Source organism: Biomphalaria glabrata, chromosome 12 (assembly GCF_947242115.1).
Source record: "Biomphalaria glabrata chromosome 12, xgBioGlab47.1, whole genome shotgun sequence".
Classification (NCBI taxonomy): Eukaryota; Metazoa; Mollusca; class Gastropoda; family Planorbidae; genus Biomphalaria; species Biomphalaria glabrata.
This window is the reverse complement of record NC_074722.1, coordinates 27657694-27677162: the sequence shown is the minus strand read 5'-3', so window position 1 is coordinate 27677162 and position 19469 is coordinate 27657694. Positions and strand designations below refer to the sequence as shown.

At 37.2% G+C, this 19469-nt stretch overlaps 2 protein-coding genes across 4 annotated transcripts in view; both read right to left on the bottom strand.

Annotated features, from left to right (window-relative positions):
• The window catches only part of LOC106067832 (nose resistant to fluoxetine protein 6-like), a 40369-nt gene extending 22784 nt beyond the window's left edge, over positions 1–17585 (bottom strand). The window contains exons 1-7 of one of the 2 annotated variants that reach the window (XM_056006682.1): positions 17100–17585; positions 8727–8977; positions 7863–8005; positions 6175–6338; positions 3074–3164; positions 2260–2341; positions 910–1031 (exon numbers count right to left, since the gene is read on the bottom strand). In XM_056006682.1, coding sequence (XP_055862657.1) covers positions 910–1031; positions 2260–2341; positions 3074–3164; positions 6175–6338; positions 7863–8005; positions 8727–8944 — 820 coding nt within the window. In that variant the 5' untranslated portion in view covers positions 8945–8977; positions 17100–17585. Of the gene's footprint in view, positions 1–909; positions 1032–2259; positions 2342–3073; positions 3165–6174; positions 6339–7862; positions 8006–8726; positions 8978–9120; positions 9245–17099 lie in introns of those variants that run through there. The other variant, XM_013227108.2, reaches the window with a different exon arrangement.
• Positions 17586–17969: 384 nt separating this feature from the next.
• Positions 17970–19469, bottom strand: part of LOC106067796 (atrial natriuretic peptide receptor 1-like) — a 91463-nt gene continuing 89963 nt past the window's right edge. For both annotated transcript variants that reach the window (XM_056006921.1, XM_056006922.1), the window contains one exon: positions 17970–18721. In XM_056006921.1, the coding sequence (XP_055862896.1) occupies positions 17980–18721 (742 nt within the window). In that variant the 3' untranslated portion in view covers positions 17970–17979. The remainder of the gene's footprint in view (positions 18722–19469) is intronic.

The window sequence follows — 19469 nt, the reverse complement described above, 5'->3', positions numbered from 1 at the left end:
CACGAAAACCATTTTCCAGATATCCCTTCCCACCCCAAGGCTGGTCTAAAAAGTGATTGAACCATAGATCATTGAGTTGCGCTTAGCAAAGGCCATTCATAAAAATATTTCCAATCGCACACATTTATTGTTAGTGTAGATCTATTTAAGATTAAGTACATGATTGATTCAAAATAAGAGATGCTATTTCACCTATACTTTTTTTTTAAATATTATTTTTATACTTTACTAGTTTTAATGCTACTTATTGAAGAGGCCATAAAGTATGGACAACGGTAGAGGTTATGTATGGAAGATCTCTCCCCTGATTAACTGCACATATGGAGATATTACAATGAAACGAAAGGTTCTTGTTTAGACATTTTAAACATTTTAAAATATGTTCAGGATATTAAGGGATTCATTACACATTTGTTTTTGTTTTTCAAATTACACTTACAAAATATGTACTATTTAAAACCATTTTAATAGGTATAAATACATTCTTTTTTAGTATTTGAATATTCATTTAATTGGTTAAGGGAAAATACATTCAAGTACAAGAAAAAAAAATAAAAGTAATAATTCTAGTTATAATATATATATATCCATGAACATATTTAGAATCTAGTGTAATCACATTCTTTCACATTAAAAATTATCTCCCCTTTTTGAGAGTTTATGTATGTGAAAGTGCAAAATATAGAAAAAAGGAAATAAGAACCATTCTTTTAATTGTACTATTGTCAATATGATCTGAGCTATCATGCCTGGCCGCTACATATATTAAAGTAATGGTTAAAGGATAGACCAAACTTAACTCATGACTAGAGATGGAGTTTGATTCAAATCACACAAATATGACAGAAATGGATGGTCTTAACTGACCAATAGGACTTTCAGTAGTTCTAATCTTTTCATTTTGTTTACCTTGTTTACTCCTGGGTAAATCATGCGAGTTACAGATAGTGTTCACCTTCCGTCGGAGCACACCTATTGAATCTACAGCTGTCGCAATGAAGCAGACGACAGCAAGGCACACAAGAAGTGTTCTGTTGAAAGAAATAAAACCAGGTAATCCTTTTTGGGGGTCATGTGCTTCTACTGTTCATTTACCATGGCAACTCATACGCTAGTTATGTCCTGTCGTGATATCTTTAGCTATATTATTGGTTCGAGAATATCTTTAGGGGACGACCCTGGGTCTCGAAAATAAACGAATCTTCACAAAGCTGATATTTAAAGCGGATGTCTTTCAAAAGAGAATATGAATAGGTCGTACTGCCATTCAGGCGACCGATTCGGTGGTCCCATTAGGCACCGGACCAACGGGCGTTGGCCCGCATGCCCATATAGCATGTCCGCCCATAGTTCCCGACATAAATTAAGAGCACGTGACTTCGCAGACCTGTCGAAACAGAATTTCGGAAACTCAGGGTCAGTCTCGAACCAAATACTTATCACAGAATGTCGGCTAATGAAGCTGATCTGAAAAGAGATTGTGGAGTTTTACCAGAACTCACAAAACAAAATTATTAGGCTTAGGTCCTTACTTAAAAACTAGTGCAGGACGGGGGATGGCAGAGGCAGGGGTTTGAACTAGGAACGATCATGACGACCGTCCAAAGGCTACATGTAAAAGCCAGTCACCCATCAAACATGATATTCACGAATGTTCTCGGGCCGATTAGCCATTTTGCCACAAAAGGATCTATGAACACAATTTTTAAATATGTAATTAGATCAGAGACCTCTAAGATACAGAATGTAACTAGGGAACTGTTTTAATCGCTTCAAAAAGACATAACCGATGTTAGATCTAGATCTATACTAGTTCTTTTGCCAAATTTACCTTTATTTATTTTTACTTTGAAAAATATATAAATATTAAACTAGACTTTTCCCTAGTGATCAACCAGATATTAATTATTTTCTTAGAGATACAGGCCCTATATCAACTGTTAATTTCTAGGAAAATCGGTAGAGCCGATTCTGAGATCAGGGGCTGAGGTTCCATCTTCCACAATCCGCTGTAAAAATATAGAACTATCATCAATCTGGATCTGGGCGGAGACTAAAACTATATAGCCAATTATGTTCGAGATCTAGATCAAGTCACACAAAAAGGCTTGGTCTTTCTCCAGTAAAAAAAAAAAAATCTTTGCTAGCGTCAAGCACGGGAGGGCTATCCAAGAGGTATATTTAATAAATGTAAAGACGGTAACCGTGATAAGTAGAAGAAACAAATGAATCTCTATGTCTACAGCATACAACACTTACACTGCCAGGTGATACCAATTGTCTTCTGCTGAATCCCACTGTTCAAACATTTCACTTCGAACACTGTCCAGTTGAAAGTGATCTGTTTCCGAATATGTAGACAGGGAAATTTAGTTGCATATCCATGACATTAGTCGTGTTGATTACATTAAATACTTACTTAATAAATTACAAAAATACCCCCCCACACACACACACACACATCTTTCGTTTCAACAGGCAAGATGTCATCTAGCCGGTAATCTCGGGAGTGTTAAAATGAGAAAGAAAAATGAGCCTAATATAACCCCCAAAAAGCACAGATCATGGACTTTCGGAAAGTGACTTCAGCTATTTGATCAATGCTAAGCGAATATATTATTCGTGAAAACAAATAGGGTGTATGTCAGATAAGGTCTTGCAAGTAAAAAACAAAATACTTTCTTAATAAACTGACATTGACTAATCACATTTTGTACAACGTTAAAAGCCAAAGTTACCCATCAGTTACCTACAGACTAAGGGATAGGTGAATGTGAAACTGTAGTCAAACAGTACAGCGTTCCAAGACCTTACTCCCTCTACTGGGACTCAAACCTAATACCTATGAAATGACTGGACGACAGAGGCGTAGAGAGCAAAATGTGCGCCCGGGGCAAGATACTTTATTGGCGCCCCGCCTCCCCATTTTCCATGAACATCACATAGAAATATAGACTGCGTGTGGCGCCCCCCTGAGGGTGACGCCCCGGGGCATTATGCTCCCTTTGCTCACCCCCCTCACTACGCCTCTGCAGGACAAACAAAAAAAAAAGAAATATTTGTTTTCTCCTACTCTGAAACGTCTTGGCTACGCTCCTGGAATCTTCCACAGTACAAGAACGAGGCAAGCAGATGTACCAGAGAATCGAAAGTGTAGAATCAATCTAGAAAAAGAATAAAAAAAATATGAAAAGTACTTTTTAAAATAATCCACCCTAAATAATGAGTGACATTGGATTTTGGATTAATTATTTAAATCAATCAAGCAAATAATTTTTAATGACTTAAAAAGAAGGTCAAGCATCCGTGATTAATGATTTATGTTTTGCATCTGAGCTAATCAAGTACTAATAAACATAAAAATGTTTTACTAGTCTATTGTTAAGTACGAAAACAATTAATTAATAGTTATTGTTTTTTTTTTAAATTGATGTATACTTTTCCAAAGTTTTAACTTAATCCGAGAATGGGAAGTGGAAGAAATAACATGCACAAAGATTTTGACCAGACAAACAACGTGAATAGTTGATTCATATAAATAAATTAGTGGGAAGCGTGGTTGGGGTACTTCAAAGCCTCATAACTTGGTTTGGCTTGGCTACCTATGATGGGAGCTCGAGGTTCGACTTCCGACTCCAGCAAAGTTGTGTTTACAGAACTCCTAAAGGCAGCACGGAAAACCTTCTCCAAGATATCCCCTCCACCCACTGGTCCACAAATGAGATTGGACCATAGTGCTATGAGCATGCTATTGTCACGAGTCGAGTCTGACCTATTTCGACCAGTTTCTAGAAGCGAGTTCAAACCAGTGCAAGTGTCCAGCGTAAACAAGTTAATTTTAGGTATACAATCAAAGAAAAAGGTTAAGACTAAGACTAAGACTGCTTTATTGATCCTTACGGAAATTTGTTGTGATTACAAGGACTCGTTTCTCATATAAAGACAACACAACAGAAACATACACATAAATACAACAGACAACATGAAGAGTTCATTCAGCGACTACACACAGGTATCTTGGTGCATTTCATGTTCCCTGATCAATGAGTGGCGGTGATAGAGTCTGACCGAGTGAGGTACGAACGAGTTTTTGTACCGCTCCGTTCTTGTTTTGATTGACAGCAGTCGCCCACTTCGCGACGACCTGGCGTAGTTCTGATGGAGCGGGTGGCCGTTGTCTTCCAAGATTTTTTCGATTTTTCTTAGGCACGTTTGTTCAAAAAGTTCGTTTAAATGTGGTAATGTTGTGAGTGTAATTTTTGATGCTTTTTTAATGATGTTTTCTAGACGTTGCAACAGTTTAGATGAGGCGTTGCCTTGCCAACAACTTATTCCGTATGTTAGCAGATTTTGTACAGTTGCGCCGTAAAATGTCTCAAGGATCTTCTTGTTTAATTTAAAACTGTTGAGTTTGTATAGAAAAAAGAGTCGCTGGGCTGTTTTCTTTGTCAGAGTTCCAAGGTGGTCTTCCCATGAAAGCTTGTTGTTGATGATAACGCCTATATATTTATATGCCTTTACTTGTTCTATAGATGTAGTGTTTATTTGCAGTTCACGTATAGTTTGTTTTTTCTTTCTAAAATCTATTATAAGTTCTTTAGTTTTTGTTACATTCAGTTCTAGAAAGTTGTCGGTGCACCAGTTTGTAAACTCTTCTATCGAGCTTCGATACTGAGTTTCGTCTCCTGAAATAAGACCGACTATGGCAGTATCATCAGCGAATTTAATGAATTTAACTGAGTCATAGATGCTTCTTATGTCATTAGTGTAAAGAGTGTATAGCACAGGAGAAAGTACACAACCTTGTGGAGCACCCGTACATAGTACTCGAGTTGACGATTTGGTGTTGTTGACTTTAACATACTGGGGCCGTTGGGTTAAAAAGTTTAGAACCCATGCTTGTAAGTAAGGGCTTACATTTAAGTTACTCAGTTTGTTTATCATTAGATGTGGCTGTATGGTATTGAAAGCCGAGGAGAAATCTACGAAGAGGACTCGTGCGTAGGTTTTGGGTATATCGAGATGCTTATAAAGATGGTCCAAAAGCAATAGAATGGCATCCTCAGTTCCTCTAGCTGCTTTGTATGCAAATTGGTGAGGGTCTAGGCTGTTATTGACTTTTGCTACAAGTTGTTTAAGCATATATTTTTCAAAACATTTCATAACAATAGGTGTTAGTGCTACTGGGCGGAAATCATTTAAGCAATCTATTTTTGGTTTCTTAGGCACTGGTATGATTTCTGAAGTTTTCCAGATGTTTGGAATTACGCACGTTTGCAATGACTGGTTAAAGATATGATAGAAGATAGAAGAAATTTGCTTAAGGGAAACAAATAGCACACGTCTGCTTCTAGAAGGTCAAAGTTACTAAAATAATTATCTGAGAAGGTTCCATGATTCTGGAACGTACGATCAAAGAAAGTATAAATTAGGGGAAAGTCAGTTAGACGGGGTCCTCGCATAGTAGTAGTTCTTGTAGAGCGATGGTCCTCGCTTAGTCCTCGCTTGGTCCTCGCTTAGTCTTCTCTTAGTACAGGTTTATTCAAGTTTTGTGATATTAGCGGGTCCATTTAAAGTTTTATGAGTTGAAGTAATATTATCTGAAGTTATATTACTTGAAGTTGAAGTTATACTAAATGAAGTTTCATGTATCTTTAAGTTTTATTTATGAAGTATCAAGTCAAGTTGTTATTGAATTGAGAAGTTAATTTGATGTGAAAGTTGAAGAAGTATTATTAAAGAAGTTTTAAGAAAATACAGAGAGATGTTTCTTTCTTCATTTCATTGAATTGACAAGTTTGATAATATAATCCCCGGCAAGTGTGATCGTCACAGCTATAAGCATGAAAGTAGTGCTATATAAAAGCCATAATTTATTTTAATAAGTTCGAAAAAAAAATAAAGACACTTGATATCAAATGTACATATTTCTTTGTAATAAATATCACGGCTCTACTTTACAACCGTCCTAGTCTCCTAATGTTCTATCGTTTTAATGCGTTGAGGAGTTCCAGCTGTTAGTGTCGATTTTGAGGAGCATCATGTCGCGTTTGCATACATTAGTATACCTTAAAAGTGGGCGACCAGAGGCAATCGTAACATGCTTTGAATTTCATTTGAGAAAAAAAAAATTAAACTAATGAAGGCAGTCACGTGATCCTAACTGACACTTACTTTAGGGTGGACTCTAAGGGAGAGTGAAAAATGCGTGTAGCGCCCCCTGACGGGTTCACTTCCGTTCACATTTGTATCGATTTTTTCGCACTGTTCAAAGTTGCCCATGAATAATTTATTGTTAAAGATCATTTCATTGGCCTGTTTCCCGTTGGAGGTAAAAACTGAAAGGGAAGAATTTGTTCACATCATGTTTACAAGAAAATAAAGTCATAGGAATTTGATAGTAATATATAACAAAAAAAAAGGAAGAATACTTTAAAAAAAAAAAAACTAAATTAAACATAGTCGTATCGATTAGTTTGGATCAGTCATATAATTTAATTAGTAATAGATCTAGACTTAACAATAATACAACAGTGCAATTACAAATATTTTTACCAATTGTTTTTTGTGCTTTTAGCTTTCTCAATACTCTATGATCCTATCACTTGTCTGGGCCAGTTAGGAAAGCAATGTGGGTAGAAAGAAGTGACTAGCTGTGACATTCTGTGTGAATGTTACCGTGATCACTTTTTAAAGGTATTAAAAAGAAAACAATATGTTCTCTCAGGGCTCCAACTTCTCCAAGGGAACTATCTCAACACATATCACCGCATCTGACAAGTACCATTTCTTTCTCTTGTTCGATACAAAACAAAATAATTAATTACTAATAGTTAATTAACTAATTGTTGTTGTTTTTTTTTTAAATCGATCCTTGTTTCGTCAGGTACAAAAAATAATGGTGTGAAATTGCAACTTTGTCCGAGATTGGGTGTGGGAGAAATAACGTAACGTGTACAAACTTTTTACCAGACAGACAGACAGACGGACAGAGTGAGTTGATATACGTTTTGTAAAAATGCAGGGTGGCAGCATAATACACATCAACATGGCGCCATGTGCCAGCAACCAGAGCCGGGTGGTATGAAAAAGCAAGATTTCGTGTTCTTATCTTTAGACAGGAGGGGGAGGGCGCAACATTTCAAAAATATAAATTATTTATATAAAACATGCAAATTATATATACCAAAAAAAAAGGAAAACTAAATTCATATGAAATGTGTTCTGTTTCCACACAAGCACATATATCCTATACACAGAAATTATTTGGTGTATTTATTTATTTGTATGTATTTATTTATACTAAACTCCGGCATTAAGAATACCTGAAATATTGGCTTACGCTCCAACTTGAAATGTTAACTTGCCAAAGCAGTTTGTGTGACTAGCTAGTCGTGTGACTAGCTAGTCGTGTGACTGACTAGCTAGTCGTGTTGTAGACGCCCGAACGGCCAAATTAAGTGTGCAAACGTTTTGCCAGACTGACAGTTTGAGATTTGAAAGTTACCTTGTACTTGCATTCACATTTAAAAAGTAAAGTTTCCCTTTCAGACTTGTGGTTTATAGTGCAGATGATGTAAAGGTCATCTGTTTCTGTGGCCTACAGTTAACGAGAGTGTTATGTGGCCAGCACAACGACCAACCTCCTTTACTTTTCCCCAACTAATGCCAGGTACCCATAAGAGCTGGCTGGACCCAGAAGCAGCTAAATAAATGTGTCGCGGCACAATTTAAAACCTTTGTAGACACACTCGTGTGAATCTGAACAAAGGTGCATTCTCACACACACACACACACTACAATGTTGATATACACACACATTTAGAAAAAACAACAACACAGATCTAGGGGGGAATGCCTACATTTATTGAACAGGTCGTGACCAGTGTCCTCAGAGATGATCTTGAAATGCTGCCGACACAGTAGGGAGACGTTGTAGCTGAGACTGTAGATCTGGTCCATGGAACTCTTCAGTCTGGAAGAATAGCTAGGCTCTTCTTTTGTACTAAAGAACGAGAAGGCACAGTAAAACGAAGTCAATAGATAGGTCTACATTTTGGGTCGTTTCCACGATCGTCTAACAAGAACAATAACAACACAATCAGCATTGCAAGACACGATTCTCGCTCAATTAATTATTTAATTATTTATTTCCAATACAAAATGTCATAAGTTTCGTTATTTAAAAATGAATTTTGTTTACAAAATCTGTTTTATGTCTGTGTTGACAGACCTTACCTTGCCCGAGGGCAGTATAAATAAATAACATAACACTAGAAATAACATGTTGATTAACATTAATGACCAGATTACAACACATGAAATCTTTTTTGAATTAACGTCTGTAATATATAAGATAAGATAAGATAACTTTAGACAAGACTCCCTATGGATTAATAGCTGAAGTCCATGTCTCACTGTGTATTTTATAACTGTAAATAAATACGCCGTCTATTATTACTTTCTTTCGTTGAGTGCTTGCCTTAAAATTATTGCAATATTTGTCCACATCCAGCGGTGGTCTGTATAGATTCTCTTTCTGTCCTATAATGCATTCATAAAAGAGGTCACAGCAAGCAGCAAAAGTGCGTAAGTGGGTCGCGTAAGAAAAATATGTAAACTACCGGGCCACAAAACAAACACGGGTACATGGTACACGCCCCCTTTTTTTGTTTTTAGTTGAATATTTGCATGATTTCAAAGGCCTAATATCTAGATCTACTTACCCGACCAGAAAAGCTTTGAGCATCTTTAGTCTTCTATATTCAGCAAACGGGTCGATTACATCATAATGAAATGGTGGGATGTAGGGCCATTCTGTTCTATTGAAATCGTCCTTCACGGGCAGGCTGTCACTGACATGGAAAAAACCGAAAACAAGAACCAAGGCAACAGTATTGCCAGCGATCACCGGAGTCCCTTTCATCTCCCTGAGCGGAATCATTCTTCACAATGTGAGACAGCAAGTTGTGCTAGCCTTTAAAAAGTATCAATAATAAATACAATAATTTAAATACAGGAAAAAAAAAGATCACGTGATTAATTTTGTAAGATGATTATGAGCGTGTGAGTGTCTTTCTTAAAATGTTGCATGTCATTCTCAAAACGTGAGCAACTTACAGACGACCATAGCACTCAGTCCTGCATGTTTCAGCACACCTAGTCACGTGTTCAACACGCTAACAACACGTCACTACCTGACCCACAAAATAGTCGTATAAATCACCAGAAACGTATTGTTTAAATCTCACTGTGAGTTATGTTATGAGACCAGATGTAGTTTTGCTTAAAGGGAATCGATTCTGTAGCAGCAAGTGCCGGCTCATAACTTGTGTGATATCATTGTATATCATCGCACACACTTGGGGAAAAATATCACCTTTTTGCTCATTTTTTAACAGATTTTCTCTTGAGAGGTCCCAGAAAAAGGAAAACTGCTATTAGTTTTGTGTCATCATGTTTATTTTTATTTTAAAATAGGTTTGTTGTGAAATTTGTATCAATGGGCTATATACCAACTCTTGTGTCACATTTTTTACACATTATTTCTCCCCGAAGCAAGACGTTTTGGCGACGCCGTTTTGGCGCTAAGGTCGTTTTGGCGCTAAGGTCGTTTTGGTGCGAAATACATTATGCACTTTCATTGTATTATTTCTTTAAAAAGAATTATGCATATTTATGTTTTGCATGAGTGTTTGTGTTATGACATATTTTTCACGTACAGAAGAAGATATATTTTTGTCCGCTATTTTTGGTGTTTAAGTTTGTTATGTAATTATTGTTAAATATCTAATATTACACAACACCAGGCTGCCATCCATACTTCATACTTAGTGTGGTCTGCGCTAAACTTAACAAAAACATTAGAGATATCCTTCATGCGAAATTTTGTCGTTTCCTCACTTCGACTGGACTTTTCCATTTTTTATATAGACTGCCACCAGGTTTTCAGTTAAAAATGTAATAGAATGAAATGGCGAAAGTTTTTCTAGTCTGTCAGCGTGCTGGAAAAATGATTAGTGAATGGTCCAAACTACGCGAGCTTAAAAAGACGTAGGGGCGAAGAGATTGAAAGAGAGGTGTAGACCTTGGGCCGCGCTCGGAATTTAATATTAAGGATTATAAATTCGCACCTAGGGATGTCAAGAGGAGTGCTAGAAACAGATTATCGTCTTACGCGTGAGAGAAGGAAGGGGTGGAGGAAAGAGTATATACAAGGTGTGAAATGTGCACAGAAGAGAGGGGGTGGGATAGATGTCACAGGTAATGACCAGTCCCAAAGAGTTGATCGCCAGACGCATGAGGCAAACGACCAGTGCTCGGTGCTGGTCTTGTCTTCATTTGTTTAACTCTACCTGCGTCAATGCGAGATGAGTCATCCAAAACACCCCAACCCAATTTCTCAAAATATATCTTTTCAAAGTATCTTAGTGTCATGAATTTGTTTCTATCTATTGTCGCCCCTAGTGTTTGTTTATATTTGTGGATTCACGTTAGAGTTTGTACTGACCACATTCCGTGTCTTAATCTTTACCATGTGTGGAGTTATTGTCGTCATTCAGCGTAATAAAGCTTTAGATGTTAACATGGTTTTTTGTTATATGAAAGTATTACACTAATGTCAAATAAAAATATTGTAATGTATTGGAAAGAAATCGAAAAATGTCATCCAGTGCGATTAGCAGAACTCACATATAAATAAAGGGGGAGGGGATAGCATGTCGTTACCATTCAGGAATCTGACTTATTATAGGCCTATATTCAAGAAAAAAGCAAAACCTTTATATTTATTAAAAAAAAAAACCACTAGCGCCAAAACGTCTCTCGTCTAAAACGGCGGCGCCAAAACGGCGGCGCCAAAACGTCACGTACCGATTTCTCCCACTTCCTATTCTCGGATGAAGTTAAAACTTTGTACACTTATTAATTTGTGCATAAACTACCAAGGAGCTATAATCAATGTTATGATATATACTGAATGTTAAATTGCAAGATCTGACACTCACATCCTATGAAGAGCGGGCCTGCAAAGCATCCACACAATCTTGATACATTTTCAGTTGCGATGGGCAGGCCACATCTGCAGGATGGAAGAATCCCGCATCCTTAAAAGTCTCCTTTAAGGTCAATTAAAGAAAAGGAAGCGATCACAAGGTGGACAAAAAAAAACGCTTCAATGACACCTTCAAAGCGATTGAGAAAGCCTTCAGCATTGACCCTGCTATATGGGAGACGACATCACATGAGACCATCAGGGCGTCGAGAAGTGAAAACTGGCGTAAAAGAAAAATGCAAAGGACAAAAGAACAGCGCTGGCAGAAGAAAAGCGCCAGGGAATTAAATCAGGGCAACCGACACTGTCTCCAGTGGAATAAACTGCCCTGATTGCATGGCATTACGGGCTCACATAGGTCTCATCAGCCACACGAGGAAGCTTAAAACCCCAGAGCAAAGCCCTCAGCTCCCTGGATGACGAAAGTAGTCATCGTGGAACCACGATGGACGAACTATATACGATGAGCGGCTATCAACTTAAACGCGAGAGAAGGGAAAATAATGCAGCAATGTTTAAAAACCACGATCTATAAGCATTCATATAGAGGTGCAGATCTTAGAGAGTTAGTGGAGATGGACTGGTCACACCCTTAGAAAAAAAAATACCAACAACAGAGCTAGGCAAGCATAAGAGTGGAACCTCCAGGGCACAAGACGTAGAGGAAGACCAAAAAGAACGTGGCGACGCAGTGTACTAGAAGAAGCCGAGAGGACAGGAGAATTTCTCGGAAGCCAATAATAAGCTAGCAAGAAACCGTGGAGAGTGTCGCAATTTTACTGAGGATTGCAAAGAAAAGATGATGATGATGATTCTTATCTAATGAGTTATCCCTGATATCCCCCGGTAACCTAGGTGGTGTCAATAGTAAGGAGCTTTGGGTCAAAACCGATATCCTCGCTAACGTATATACACGCTACACACGCTTGCCAGTGTGCTGCACACGCTAATTGTTGTAGTAATTCTCATCGTGAATACACAGGTCCAACTAGAATGCATTGACAAAATAAGCTCTAAAAATCAATACTTTGTCTTATGATTAGGGAATAACAATAGAGGAGGGAGGTAACCCCAAAATATCGTTTAATCATAAAAGATTAAAGCTTTAATCGCTTTAAACATAAAGTCGTAAAATGTATGTACGTGTCTCACGTCTGCTGTCATGAACCTGTGAAGAAAAGATTCTGCGTTTTAATTCATTTGAATACATATAAATATAATGTCCAAACAGCTTTGTCCAATACTGACCTCTTAAGTTTTTAGTGTTAAGTGTTAACTTGTTCTCCAAAAGGACAAGATTAAATTAAGGAAAGGGAAGGTAAGAGTGGACAACACTTAAAGATTCAATGCATCGTATCATGAATGAAATTGTCTCTATAAATCTGTACCTGAGAACCATGAAGTTACCAGACACCTTCAGCGAGATGAAAGCGAGATGAAAGTCTGGGCATTGTCAATGGTCGGAACGATGTTGCCCACACAGCAGCTGATGTGAACAAGGGAACGGAATATCCGATACAGTTTAGGATCAGTAGCGCCGCAGGCTCTGCCAGGCTGTAGCACAGTGTGCAGCAATCTGCCTAAGGGTCCCCAGCTTTTGATTTTTCCTCAGGGTTGTCTCCCGAAGCCCTTCCCGTGTCCGCAAGGCAGCGGAAGTTTGGATTCAGAGTTTTCCTTCTAGATGGGTAGCCAGCCAAGGCTAACGAGCACCTCCTGCCCGAAGCTTACTGGGTTAGGCGCCAGTTGCTCGCCTTTGCCCCTTCTCCCTTTAGTGATAACAGTTCCGCCGGGCTCAGTATCTAAACCACACGTGAAGGCCAGGAGTTGGACTGGTTGTCAGAGGCTATTTTGAGACGCGTTCCATTGGAAGCATTTTATAGTAACGGTGGGCTTAAAGCCATTACCACTTCCGGCGTTAATAACCTTGCGGAACCTACCAGACACCTATCAGACACCAGCACCACCAAAAAGATAGAAAGAGGAGAACAAAGTCTTAACTAGCAAATACAGAAAAAATCCTTTTTAAAAAAAAAAAGCTTTTATTAAGTGTAGTTGTGTGAATTTGTTTGGATCAGCCACGTAATTAACTCTTTCTCTCCTAACTGACGATACCAACGTTGACTTGACCCAATTAAATCTAATTAATATTTGGTTTTATAAACTTGAATTTGTATTATATAATTCTATAATTAATATAATATTTCTTGATAACAAACAAAAAAGTTATTGAAGTTTAATCATAACAGGGTAGTGAAACACAACTGAACAAAATGAATAATCTACATCGGAACGTGGAAAAAATTACGGAGAGAAAGAGTTAAATTAGTAATAGATTTAGATTCTAGACAATCAATAATAAATCTGTGCGATTAGAAATTTTTTTTTTTAACAATTGTTCTTGTTTAGCGCTATTTCATGCTTTTAGCTTTCTTAATAGCTATGATCCTATCACTTATCTCGACCACTTGGTTAGGGGTAGGGGAGAAAGAAGGGGGTATCTGGGTGATCGCTTTTTAAATGTATTTATAAAAAAAAATAAAAGTGAGCGACCTGAATTTGAACTCGCGGGCTACAGCCTCCCCAACCTCCTCAAGCCCACACGGTAATAGCTGTGCTTATGAAAACAGGTTTTATAGTTATTTGCAACTTTTTTTTACTACTTCAACTTATACTGCTTTTTCAGTCAAGTTAAATTTCTTTCCCTTGTTCGAGATACCAAAAAAAAAATTAATTACCAATAGTTAATTTAACTAATTAGTTAATTCTTTTTATTGATTCGTGTGATGGCATGTAAAAGAAATAATTTTGCGAAATTCCAACTTGATCCGAGATAAAAAGTGTACAAACTTTTTACCAGAGTGATTGAGTTGATATAAGCTTTGTAAAAAGAAAGACAAAAAAATCAAGACACAAAAAAAAAAAAAAAAAAAAAAACTGGGCCTACTATTCAAAAATGAAAAATAAAAACTGTAAAATCTCTATATCAGGGGTGGCCAACCTATGAGGCATGCGCCAAAAGTGGCGCATTGCATGATAACAAGTGGCGCACTACACCCCAGAGAGGATGCAAAGAAAAAAATGTCTGATCGTAAAAAGTGATAAAAGCGATCAGCGGAGAAACCCAGAGCACGTAATCTGAAGGATTTGATTCAGATAAGATTTTTTCAAATTATTAGTAATCAGGTCTGTAATAAAAAAAAAACGTACTTTTTTTTAAATTATTTTATCCGGCCTTAACCCCTTTGTCATTAGTTGGACGGACTACTACCACTGATATTACCTCATTTCATTTTTAGCGAATTTGCGTTTGTCCTTATTTTTTTTTAATGAAAAGCAAATCCCTGGTGACATAATAATATTTGTGATTTCTCTATCTTATTATCATATAATTGAATAAACTTAAATTTGGTAAAAATGCTTTTTCATGTAATTATAAAAAAAAAAATACAAGGACGCTTTACAAGAAATAGTCCAGTTAACATAAAAATGAGCTGAGAACAAACTACAAACTCAATGAAATAAGATACAGGATGCTTCTACTCGGACCAAATATTTCCCAGTACGTATATGATTGCAAGTCCCTATAACCTGAGAAACTTTTCGGTTGTAATTTAAAACAAGTCTACGTGAGGTTCTTCCCATTCTTCCAAAAACAAAGCAGGAATATAAACAATAAGAAAAGCAGAAAGTGATAGCAAGCGTCAGTTTAACAAAACCTTGGAAAATTCATTCTAATACATTTTGAGTCCATAAGGAAAACCAATATCCATTGTTTGTGAGCGCTATCTGTTGGAGAACAGAAGATAACTTTACAGACATGATATAAAACATGAACTGGAACGTGAAGACATTCAGAAGATAATGTCCGACTCTGATTTTCGTGTGGTCAAGAAAAAAGAGGACATAAAAGAGGTGAAATCTCTTTGTCAAGAGAAGTTGTGAAGGAAGCAATACTTGAAGCATCCTTAGACATCGGCCTTTGTCTTCTATCATAAGTGATAATGTGAAGTGAGCAATTGCTTTCTTTTCATTTTCATTTTATTAAAGCCTTAAGTGTCTGTACTGCTGGAGCACAGCCAATGATTGATAGAGTTACTTGAACAGTAACCAAAGTTATGCCTGTTAATCAAGATCAACCTACAGAATCTAACAAACATTTTCATCCATGAAAATAATCGAAAATAAATTGAGGTCGTGACTGTACGATTCAAAAGTGAATTGCTTTCAGTTGCGAATTTGACAAATAATATTTCTGATTTATTGAAAACAAAACTAAGTCAAATCTCATTAAACCTTATTAACTTGCCTGCATGAGATTTTTTTTTAAATTTAAAGCTGCAAACAGTGTTCATATTTAATTAGTAGTATATTCTGAAAAAAAAATCTATTAAAATGATCAATGCTAATTCAGAAATGTCCACAGATTAATATTTATTCTGTATGTGTGAAATCCCTTCCTCTACAACTGCAACATTTGTCCATCCTATCATAAATGTTTATGACTTTGATAGAAACGATTATACTGGGTAGATAAAACTACCAAGTATCTCCAAAGTACCAAGTATCTCCAAAGTACCAAGTATCTCCAAAGTACCAAGTATCTCCAAAGTACCAACTATCTCCAAAGTACCAAGTATCTCCAAAGTACCAACTATCTCCAAAGTACCAAGTATATCCAAAGTACCAACTATCTCCAAAGTACCAAGTATCTCCAAAGTACCAAATTTCAAAGGTATAATATTGAATACAAGTCTGTGGGGCGCATCAACATTAGAAGGGAACACACACAAAAATTGGCGCACGGAACTAAAAATTTGCTCTGATCCGTGAAAGGAGTAGGAGAAATAACGTATACAAATGTTTTACCAGACAAACAGACAGACAGACAATCTTTAGGAGCTGTGAGTAAAAGGTTTCTTTAGAATAGCTTCAAATGTACTCGCATTTGTTCTTTAAGAGGTTATCCTCCTTTTGGCCAGACGTCTGGTAAGCCTCATTAGAAGGGGAAAACAAACATATTGGGGTTGAAATCATTTTATAATAATCTACGTCATTCATGATTAAAAGAAAAGAACGAATCACTGAATCAGCAAATGTAATTTAATCAATTCAACAATGCACAAAGTTTTCATAAGAGTCAATGAAATAACACACAAAAGACATTTGGCAACAATCAGAAAAAATATCAATAAAAACAGAAATATTATTAACAGTGCTGGATTTACCTATAGGTAGCATAGGCTCTAGCTTAGGGCCCCCGCTTCGGGGGCCCAATAAGGGTTAAGAATACATTTTCAATCATTACGTAGAAAGAGCATTGAAAACAATTGCGTTACGAAGGGGTTCATATCTCCAATAGCTTAAGGCCTTATTAGGCCAAAGACCTGTCCTAACGATTATCATGCGAACGTCACACACTCAAAGCAATCATTCCTAGAGGACAGGTGGAGATGATGAGGACTATAACAGACACCTTGTTAATGATTGTATCACATCGGAGGTGTAGCATTATGTAATCAAATCTAATGGCGCCATTCACTTCACATTAGACGTACATTATAAAAGGGAGACCAATAGCTGGTTACCATATCGTGCAGACCTGTGTCGTGGCAACGAGCTATTGGTCTAAACAGCCTACAGGTTGTGACGTAGCAGGTCAGTGTTCAGCCTACTATGACGATTGGACTCGACCAAACCATTGAAACATTTCCTAAGGACTAAAAGAATTATTGTTTCTACTTTTTCAATTAAAATAACAATGCATAAGTATTTCAAAAGTATAATCTAATAAAGTACGAATGAAAACAAATGTCCAGCACACAGTATAATACTCTACAACATTTGTGACTACATTTAATCAGTTTTCTATCTTTAGCTCTCCATCACGAGCTGGACACACGCTCACAAACAAGTCAAACACAAATATTTTAAGATTAGGACATGCACACACACACACACATATATAAACCTACTACATGCATTTATCTAAGGAGCCAAGCCGCTTACTGATAGCTTACAAGTGAGAGAACAAAATGTACACACTGACCAGTGGCCATAGTCAATGAAAGTACACTTATGAAATGTGTACACATCGCGAGTACTTTCCTTCGGGTGTTTGAACAACCGAAAGGCTTAAACTAAATTCAACCCGTGCTATGTTTTAATTGCCTCCACGCCTCTTGTTTACAGTGGAGGCTAAGCAGTTTATAACTACGTTCAAATGGCTAGCTCATTGTTTATGTGTGTTTTTTAATTTTCCTATTCAGATCGATAACATTGATAACATCTTGCATTGTTGATTGCTAGGGCAGGGAGGACGACCAACTTAAGGCGACTATTCTTTGTGCTGCGCGTGAGGTTCCAGAAAATGACCTAAATCGTGTGACCTTTGTCCTCATTGACCAACTCTATTTTTAGAAAAATACAAAAGACAAGAAATGTCATAGCCATTTATCTTTCTCCTACCGCCTCTTCGCCATTTCCCGCAGTTTTAAGGATCTACCAGTTACTCATTTCTTTTCTGCCTTGATAACCAACAACATCTAACAGATAGATTGAACTAAAAGTCTATTCTGTAATAATTGTTTGTATATACAATCTAAATTGAACTCATGAAGTCCTCGTGGCCCATGAGTTCGGTGTTTCCTATAATAATGTCTATTTTTTTTTAAACAGTTATTCACCCCTGTAGCATCAAAATAGTGTTGGCTCCTTTTAGTATAATCTCAAGGAGACAACCCTAACTACCTTAATATCGTTCATGATTGTTACTCTTTGGCTTACCAGAAAGAGAATCTTCCCTTATCGTTTAAGATATAAAACCTTTTTTTTTTTTCAATTAATAAATAGAATGATTCTGAAATGGCAATTTTTTTTTTTTTTACTAAAACTCTCTAAAAAAAAAATAAACCCAATCTCCTAAAAGTTCAAGTTATTTCAATTCGAGGAATATCCTCCGAGCCAGAAAGTTTTCTTCTGTCCATATACTTCTTTCTCGCTACTTTACTCTCTCTGAGCGGTTCTGGTGGCTCAATGACGCCTGTATCACCGAAGACACTCCGGTTTTCACAGTTGATGACGGACACAATGTCCGCGTCAAGCTTAGTCAAATCTATCATGCTGCCGGACGTGGCGTCGGCATCAGTTTTGTTGGCTTCGTTGTCGCTGCGAATATCAATGAGGCTGTAGCAGGCACTGTCCTTTTTGACAGGCTGTTTCAGGGGGCTGAACTTGTCCCTGCCCTCGCTAGCAGCCTCGTAAGCGGAAGCGTCCTTGTCGAGATTGGAGTCGATGCTTCCTAGCACGCTGCTCTTAGGCTTAAGATCAGCCAACGCCCTGTCGCCGCCTTTTCCTTTATCGCCCACGCCGGCAGACTGTGCCGCCAGCACGAAATCCGCAGGCTGCACAGTGGCGTGCCTCCGCTTTGGTCCGGGAACGGAAGAGGAGAACAGTGCGTTGAGGCTTCGCACTCCGGGCTCGCAGCAGCTCGAGTGGCCTTGAATGCTGACGGCGTCCTCCGAGTCAGAAGTGTAGGGAGTGTTTTCCACGGTGATGTTGCTGATGGTGATGGAAGTTTTCCTAAGGGCGCTGAACATGCTGTCTCCCACAGTCAGGGTGCAGTAGGACGGCGTAGGAGGGTTACCGCCTTCTTCAAGACTCTTTTGAAGTCTGAAAATAACAGGATATGAAATAGTTTTACTTTTTTTTTTTAAAAGTTAAGTATCCTTTTCAGTCATAAAGAGATCTTACAAAGGATGTAAAAGTCATCTCTTTCTATGACTGACGGCTAACGAGGGTGACATGTGGCCAGCACAACGACCAACAGCCTTTACTTTCCTTAGGGGAGGTTTCACCTTAAAACCAAAGTATGTCTTAGAATAGTACTACAGCCATGAAAGTTTCCAAATAGTTTGATAAACACTTAAAACGAGTAAAAAAAAAAGTAAAATGTCAATTTTAACATTTAGTATGACGTCACCACTGCGTGTTACTATAAATAGTAACAAACATTTGGGAACAAATGTCTCAAAAAGTATAAAAGATATTGAGCTGAAACTTTGCAAATATGTTTATACATTTATTATCAACATGCCCTACTAAAATTATTATATTCTGAAGTGTATTACCCTTTGAAAATATTTTTTTGTTTTTGTGTGTTTTTTTGTAAGCAAAAACCTCAAAATAACATTTTATAAATGACCATAACTTTAAAACTTTTCATTCAATCAAAACCAAAGTAGTAGGGTGTGTTCAAAACATATCTCTCTTGATATGTGCCAATTTTCATGAAGATACATAAACAACTTTTGAAATAATTTGAATCCATGTCAAGAAATTTGTCAAAAAAATTAAAAAATGAAATATAAAGGGAAAAAATCTTTTTTTTTCAATGAATACCAACTTAAAAGCCCCCCCC